The 8,849-nt window shown below is 36.8% G+C and overlaps 1 protein-coding gene across 4 annotated transcripts in view; it reads left to right on the top strand.

Moving 5' to 3' along the window:
- The window catches only part of LOC107749275 (bile acid receptor-like), a 16,505-nt gene that overhangs the window by 2,806 nt on the left and 4,850 nt on the right, over window positions 1–8,849 (top strand). For 2 of the 4 annotated variants that reach the window (XM_016564366.1, XM_016564367.1), the window contains 7 exons: window positions 610–787; window positions 2,638–3,015; window positions 5,638–5,778; window positions 6,265–6,401; window positions 6,852–6,950; window positions 7,201–7,300; window positions 7,486–7,632. In XM_016564366.1, coding sequence (XP_016419852.1) covers window positions 691–787; window positions 2,638–3,015; window positions 5,638–5,778; window positions 6,265–6,401; window positions 6,852–6,950; window positions 7,201–7,300; window positions 7,486–7,632 — 1,099 coding nt within the window. In that variant the 5' untranslated portion in view covers window positions 610–690. Of the gene's footprint in view, window positions 1–609; window positions 788–1,302; window positions 1,353–2,637; window positions 3,016–5,637; window positions 5,779–6,264; window positions 6,402–6,851; window positions 6,951–7,200; window positions 7,301–7,485; window positions 7,633–8,849 lie in introns of those variants that run through there. The other 2 variants (XM_016564368.1, XM_016564369.1) reach the window with 2 other exon arrangements.

Below are 8,849 nucleotides of genomic sequence, written 5' to 3'. Positions count from 1 at the left end.
TTACGGTGCTCACATATGTACGCCTAGTTTATTTTTTATAAATCCCGATATGTGCGTGGAAAATTGCGTACACACATTTCCATGCCCATTTTGTGCGTACGCAACGTTTATACATCAGGCCCCTGGCCTTAAAGAAAAATAAATCTGAGCTGAAATACTGTGGAATGATACCATAATATTTTGAATAATCCAAAATAAGAAGGTAGGTAGTTCAGCGTTAAGAAACATGGAAAAAGCAGATATTATAAAATCCAATGCCAGACTGTACAGTCCAGAGTTGAAACTGGAGCAAAGGTCACTGCAATCAACTGTAGCATTTCCAGTTGAAAAAAACAATCATTTGTTAGAATACTATGTTCTAGATTTCTGATATGACTTCAGGACCTTGTCCTCCTAATCTCAAGGAAATCTAAATGAAATCTGAATGATGTAGTATAAAACTTCGCAAGTTAACTTCAATCAGTGATTTTTTTTTTCTTTTAGAAGCAGTATCTAAATCAATTTAAGTGACGTGTTTTACTATATTGCGTCAATACCTTAATTTGCAATAAAAACTGCCTCCATTTGTAAGTAAAGCAACCACTTCCTCCATTTGTTACTGTCTTGAAGAAACAAGATTAACCCCATCATTCACTTCCATCCTGGACTGAGGGATCTTTGGACGCCAAGACTTAACACACAGGCTTCTGAATGAATGAGTGGGTGGGCCATGACGTCAATGTGGTGGGACCTTTACAGATCCCACCCAGTGATGCGTTCCCCCAATCAGAGAGCTCACACTTTTTTGGTGAGTATATTGGAAATTCACATTCATTTCTTTCCTATGTTATGGTAATGCTATCTTTGCCATGGTGGGTGATGAAATAAAACTATGAGTCAGACTCTATGAAACAAACTGGAGCAAATTTCTGTTATTAGCGGAAGCCAAAAAGTGAAACTGTCACCTTCAATTTTACAAACACGAGTGAGCATGTTTTGTCCTAGATGACATTTATAAATCCAGATCAATCCTACATGTAATGAGACAGGGAATTGTGACTGTCAGGTTAATGAGCAACTATAGCAACCTTTGTTCACACTAGCACTTATGTATGAAGTATGAAGGTGTTCAGGAACAGTAATACTTTGTGAAAAGGGACACATAGACACATGCTGAGGAGTTGAAGGAACAGTTGGATGGTTAGGAATCAATACGGCTAATGATCATCTGTACCCTTACTGGGTCGTACTGAAATGGCCATGGTTCAGGATAAGGCTTCAGGTCAGTACCATCTCATGATACTGAAGCAGTCAATCATCTGTAACCTTACTGGGTCGTACTGAAATGGCCATGGTTCAGGATAAGGCTTCAGGTCAGTACCATCTCATGATACTGAAGCAGTCGTCATATTTTTTGTTGTTGACGAAAATGTAGTGTAGACATAGTACAAAAGTTTTAGATGTCTTGTTTACTTTAAAATTATTGAATTGCCAATGAGAATTCCGAAAAAGTTGTCATTGTTAGCAGGTGGACTACATATGTTAATAATAACCACAAACATCGAAAAGTAGCTGATGACCTGATGGAGTTTAGCTCGAAATATGCAAATATATAACACTTTTAGGTATTCTAACTTTATTTCTAGCATCATGTTCTGAAATAGGTCAGGCCGTAGTTTATAACGCAATACGTAACAGAAAGTGCATGTAAAGTTCTCAGTGTTGCCACAAGGGGTGCTGTAAACAGTCTTCTTTTATAGTCAGTTTTCTCTTTTAGGTCAACTATTGAAATAGTGACAGATTCATCGGTTGTTGATGGAATGGAAGCAGATCTGAATTGTAAGAAAGGGGCGGGGCTTACGTAACAACAAGCTCTTAATTAAACTTCACCACAGAGAAATAAAGAAAAGAAACACGTATGGATGAATCATTCACAGTAAGATATATAAGATGCATTTAGAAAATAGATACGGTGAATTTCCATTTTTTGCTAACTTTAATGCAATAGAGATTTGAAATGAACTGTAGCGCTCCCTGTAGTACAGATCAATACATTGACTAAGCACCTAAGTATGTCTTTGTGTACATGTATAAAAGTATGTTTCTGGCCTTGTTTAATAATAGAGCCAATAATAGAACAGTATGTAAGTGAATGCTTTTAAACCTATTTCCGACAAATTAAAAGTGCACTCAACACTTAATTTATGAAAAAAAAAAAATATATATATATATATATATATATGTGTGTGTGTGTGTTTGTGTAATCAAAAATGATCATAAAAATCTACTGAAACTCCCTTAGACAATAATATTGTGTAAATCCACTTTGGTTAATGATTGCTTGTTTTATGTCTGGGCGTGTTTGACTTCTGTATTATGTACATTTCACTCAATCTACTGCTACTAGTTGGATAGAGGCTGATTATGTTCCTAGATGGTTTTTAATATGCACTTATGAGGTAGTGGAGATCTTAATGACTCTGATGGTGTCTGCAAGGAAACAGTACCTCAGCGTGTTGTAGCTTCACTAATCGTCGTGTTGGCGTAAGACCTATTAGCACTCCGTGCTGGGCTAACAGTCAGGTGAACTTGAGCTTTGTATCTCCATGACACATGTAAACTGACAAGCTCTGCTCACTTCTGCCATCTTCTCCTCAGATATTCTGGCAGAGCAGAACAGTCCATTGCTACAGGACCAGGAGGTCATGCCCTTCACCAGCTATCCCAGCATGCAGTACACCTCGGTGGAGCCCTCCATGTCATCACCATCATACTACTCCAGTCAGCACTGCTACCCACAGTACTGTGGGGAGGAGTGGTACTCTCCATCCACCGTGTTTGAGATGAGGAAAGGACCGTTGGAGGGAGGCTTTGATAATGAGCTGTACGAGTCTTGCCCTGTTGTCCCGACTGTGTGTAAAAGATCCAGACACGCAGCCCACTCTGGAAGGAGCAAAGGCGAGGAACTGTGTGTGGTCTGTGGAGATAAAGCATCAGGGTATCACTACAATGCACTCACATGTGAAGGATGTAAAGGTGAATGCCATAATTTACAGTATTTTTGCTGACGTTTTCAGTCACAAAACATGTATTTCTGAACAAGGTTTTCATAAAGTTGGAAACCAAGAACCGGTTCTTATTCAGAATCAATTCTATAAAAAAAAAAATAGCAGGATTGAAAGTTTTCACACATTTCGGAACCACATACTAAAATACTCTTGTCAGTGATTCCAGCACCACTTACTGAATCAACAATGTGAAGCAGACAGTGTGTGCAGTCCAATTCCTGAACGACTGAATCTTATTATCTGATTCTTCTAGTGAATCAAATCCATACACCAAAAACATACAGTGTGACCAGTGTAGTCCAATTCCTGAACAAATGAATCTTATATGCTGGTTCTTTGTAGAGAATCAAATCCATACAGTGCGACCAGTGTAGCCCAATTCCCAAATGATTGACTCTAATGAGTCAGCTCTTTTTAGTAAATCAGAAATATACAGCACAACCAGTATAGTCTGATTCCCAAACAAATTACTCTAATGAGTCAGTTCTTTTTAGTGAACCAAACACATATAGCTTACAACTTCAGTAGTCAACATTTGAAGTGGATCAAAACCTTTCATCAAAGTTGTCCTAAAACCTAAAAGCGTTCTTGTCTTAGGACAACTTTGATGAACTTTTTTGATCCACTTCAAATGTTGACTACTGTATATATGTGAGATCAGTATAGTTACTGACAGGTTGTTTATGTAACAACATGTAGTTAAAGAGTTTTTTTATCAGTAATATTTCATTTCTAAAAAATAAATCAATTAAATGTTGAACTATGTTATTATGATGCCTCTAATATGGTATTAAAAGTAATTTAAATCTTTTGCAAGAATTGTTGTACATTCATAGTAGTCAACATTTGAAGTGGATCAAAACCTTTCATCAAAGTTGTCCTAAAACCTAAAAGCGTTCTTGTCTTAGGACAACTTTGATGAACTTTTTTGATCCACTTCAAATGTTGACTACTGTATATATGTGAGATCAGTATAGTTACTGACAGGTTGTTTATGTAACAACATGTAGTTAAAGAGTTTTTTTATCAGTAATATTTCATTTCTAAAAAATAAACCAATTAAATGTTGAACTATGTTATTATGATGCCTCTAATATGGTATTAAAAGTAATTTAAATATTTTGCAAGAATTGTTGTACATTCATTTTTGTATTAATTATTCTCATAATTTGGCAATGTAATTTTTTTAAAACATTGGCTCAACCAATGGAATGAGTTCAGGTCTATTTGTTGATAGAGGCCAAGAAATTGCACATTTAACTTTAAATGCCAAATATAGCTTTGCATTTAATATATTTATTTGATATATACTGTAACAATGTACAGTTGCACCTTTGTTCTGTGACCTCATTGTTCACCCTTGAACCTTCATAGATAGTGTATATTGTATCCATTGGCTACATAGCTCATGAAGGACGTAATAATTGACATGGAACCCCATGTGCCAAATTTAGCTCTTTGGAAAATCATTGGCTGAATGACTGCAAGTGTAATTCCACCTGTGCATGAACAATGCCCAAAGGGCAGATGCTGGGCTATGTGTTCCAAGTCCCACTTGGCTGGGTTTGGTGCTCCTTCACGTTCAGTTTGGATTGGATTCCCTCTCAGCTTTCTGCTGAATAATGATGTAGGTAACCAGAGCCACATGCCACCATGCAAAGTTAATGTGTGTCATTGTGCTCATGGGCTCATGCTGGAATAATTACCTGTTCCAAAAACAACTGCACATGTTTGTCTGCTGCCTAGAACTGAAAATCGAGCATCCAAGAGTATCTGTATTACAGTTCTGAACGTAATGTCTTAAACATTACACCATACCTTACATGGGCTGCAATGAACCTATTCCTTGATCTGTGTTTACAAAGTGGCCTTCTTGTTTCTCCTAATAGCTTAGACTTATACGGTAGCCAACTGTTGCTTCTAATGTTTTATTATGGTTTTCAAAATTAGAGAATAGTTAGATTTCTATAATCCCTGTAATACTTTGGCAATACGTACAAAAGTGAGTCATGCAAATAAGGCACTTTAAATTTGAAGCAATGTAATCTGCTCCTGAATGCTTTTGTATGTCTATTCTTGCCATCTGATCTGTCATCCACTGTGTCGAAGTGTAAAAACAACTGATAATATGATAGCGGGAAAGATTACTTATTTACCAAAACAGTGGATCTCAGGGAATTAATTTATGACACAAAATTTTAATTTGGGTCTGTTGATAGAGGTGCAATGTTAAATGCTATAAAAGCTAAATGTCAATAATTAAATGCAATTTCTGTCCTTGTAAAACCATGAAAAATGCAAAAAGGTGAAAAAACCCAGACAAATGCATGAAACTACTGAAATTCAAGAGACATTTAGAAACCAATTTTTTTCTATGTAGCCTATTTTAGAACTGCATATCGTTTGGGCTTTACAGTTCATGGTAATATTAATACATTTCGATGTTTTGTAACATTTAGCTTTCTCAGTTTTTTCTGTGTTGAGTCACTACATGATGGTCTATGAAAAATCTGGATTCTGATTCCCAATATTACAGTATACTATACGTGAAATGTGTGGCATATTGAACATGCTGTCATATTTCTTCCAGGTTTCTTCAGAAGGAGTATTACAAAGAATGCTGTATATAAATGTAAGAGTGGAGGAAACTGTGAGATGGACATGTACATGCGCAGGAAATGCCAAGAGTGTCGACTCAGAAAGTGCAAAGAGATGGGCATGCTGGCAGAATGTGAGTAAGAGCACTGTAAACATTATAAAATGTGTTCCTGCTCAACTAATATATCAGCCCGAGAGTCACGCACATTGTGCAATCAGATAAGTCAGATCAGAAACTCTTGAACAGCAGTTTTTAATAAAAGTTATTAACTGGCATAGTCAACTTAATTTATTTTCCAAAGAGAATGTATCTACAGAGGTACAATGTTCTATTTGGGCAACAAATTATATGAGATGGTTTGGGTTCAAATAATATTGATTTACTTGAGATAAAATATTAGTTTGTGGAAGTTGTATTTTCTAAGCTTCTGTAGCTCATGTATAGTGTATTGTTTTTTACATAAATATTGTTGAGGAATGAAACAGATAAAATATATATTTAAAAAAAATTGTTTCCAAGACTAATTTTTTTCCTTGATGAAAAACTGTTTGCTTGTAAACTGTCAATCTTACCAATCTGTATCTAGTTTCTGTATCTATTTTGTTTTTGCATCCTCAGGCTTATTAACTGAAATCCAGTGCAAATCCAAAAGGCTGAGGAAAAACACAAAAGCCTCATCTGACGAAAGTATAGGGGATGATGTTGGTGATAGTAGAGATGCTAAACAAATTGTATCTACCACTAAACCCTCCAAGGTAAGAACACAGGTGCTGTCTGATTGGGTTATTATTATAATCCATGGTGAAAACTTCCACAAAACAAACTAAAATACTTGTCTTTTTGATTTGTGCAACTTTAAGTATTTGAGATACAGTTTACTTGGTGCCATGCTTGTTACAATATAACTTTTCAAGTATAATTGCAAACTAAGGGTGTTCTATGGCAACTTTATTGAAGTGCTATAAAAGGTTAAAGGGCAACCTCAATGATCCTCTTCACCATCATTCTTCTCACTTTTGCTCACATATACGGTTACTTCTGAAAGATTATATTATGATCAAGGGTTGTAAAATGGCTGTGCAGGATCAAACGTTGGCTGGTTATTACAAAACGACACCACCAATCTTTAATTATTATTTCACATAGCTGGATTCTCCATGATCCAAATTTATAAACAGGAATTTTGGCACATTTTCTCATTTCAGGAGAATATAGAACTGAGCCAAGACCAACAGGCTTTAATAAGTTATATAGTTGATGCTCACAACAAACATCGCATCCCTCAGGATATGGCGAAAAAACTGGTATGTCTTCTCGAAAATCAAAAAACAACCCTAACATTTTATCTCATTTTAGATCAGCTTTTTAAGTCTTTAAATCTTTTTATGATTCTTTAATGCACAAAGCAGTCAAATGCTACTGTTAAAATCAGTAAACAGCATTGCCTGTTCTTATCACTGTTAAATCATTATGTAACCAAGGTTATCACCACCCCAATGTCGTAAAACAGTGGCTTATTTGCATGCTTTTTTCCTCCTTCCAACCTGTCCACAGCTACAAGAGCAATTTAATGCAGAAGAAAACTTCCTTCTACTGACCGAAATGGCAACTAGTCACGTTCAAGTGCTGGTTGAGTTCACAAAAAATATACCAGGTACTGTTTTCCAAATTCTAGAACAGCTATTTCGCTAGCAGGATCTATACCACTTGTATGAAAATAAAATAAATTCACATAGTTCAAGAAAACACTTTATATGACAGCAATGTCCTATGAGGAGGATGCAATAACTCCGGCAGTTCTAAGCAAACATATTTGTCGCGTTCTTGTTTTCTGAGCAGGTTTTCAATCTCTGGATCATGAAGATCAGATCGCTTTATTAAAAGGTTCCGCTGTAGAGGCAATGTTCCTGCGCTCAGCCCAGGTTTTCTCCAAGAAACTGCCCAACGGACACACAGAGGTACTAGAGGACAGGATCAGAAGGAGTGGTGAGCTCATTATTTGGATTGCAGCATAATTTACAGCACGATTCATGGCTTTTATGGAGCGTTCAAAGGAATCATGACTCTGGGATTGGGTTTCAAACTAGTATGCCACGTACTTGTTGAGCCCCAGAACAAAGTCCATAAAGTTCACTAGGCACGTTACATTAATAATGTATCTGTCCGCCCTAAATAACGACAGGAAATTTTCCATCTTGATAATCCCGTGGTGTACATTACATGTGTAAAAGGACACTAAAGTCCGACTGGTTTCGGTTTCACAGAAGTCTAAGCACTGGATGGCTGCCAGGACAGCACAAAGAGGAAAGCCCTCATATAGCTAGTCAATATCATATGCCTTATAACATGTAATCAGATTTTGTAGAAGAGCTGTGGTTAAAGAAGGATGCATGATCAATTCAGTCTCTTAAAAGCATCTTAAGCCCTCCAACATTGCACACTGAATCACCTTTATTTCAAAGATAGTTGCTTTCAGCCTCTCAATATTTGAAAAGCCGTGACGGACGTCCAGATGGTAATATTTCTAAACAGGCAGATGAATGCAGAGTGGCATCGACTGTTTGAATCCATCACTCTTTTTCCCTGCAACACAGGCTCAGGAATATTCACGCAAAAGGCCAGCGGGGAGGAAATAGATGCACTGTCTAAAGAGACTATTGTTCTCTATCTAAACACCGAGAGGCCTATTGTCCCACTCTCTGGCTCTCAGCGCCTCTGACATTTCTCTGGCGTGAAGCCTTCGTGATGCGTCAGTTTTTTTTTTTGCTCCCTCATTTTTTGGGGAAAGTTATGACAAAGGTTATCCTTTCATCTGAAGGGAAATTAATGAAACTGTGAAAGGAGTCTGTGTGCTGCGATCAATTCATCTCTTGGGGGTGGTGACTGTTTGTATGTACTGAGTTTTTGAAGAGTTCGTTACACCCCAGCACTGTTTTTATTTAATATGAACATCTTGGTAAGCTGAATTAAGTCATGTTTTAAAAGGGGTCATATGATGCTATTTTAAAGATCATTATTTTGTGTATTTGGTGTAACAGAATATGTTGACATGGTTTAATGTTCAAAAAACACATTATTTTTCAAATACTGTACATTATTGTAGTTCCTCTATGCCCTGCCTCTCTCAAACATGTCGTTTTGTACAAAGCCCCTCCTTCCAACAAGCACAGTCTGCTCTGATTGGCCAGCTAACCCAGTGCATT

This window comes from Sinocyclocheilus rhinocerous, unplaced genomic scaffold, assembly GCF_001515625.1.
Source record: "Sinocyclocheilus rhinocerous isolate Xijiao unplaced genomic scaffold, SAMN03320098_v1.1 scaffold1311, whole genome shotgun sequence".
NCBI lineage: Eukaryota > Metazoa > Chordata > Actinopteri > Cypriniformes > Cyprinidae > Sinocyclocheilus > Sinocyclocheilus rhinocerous.
This window is presented reverse-complemented; position numbering and strand designations above follow the sequence as displayed.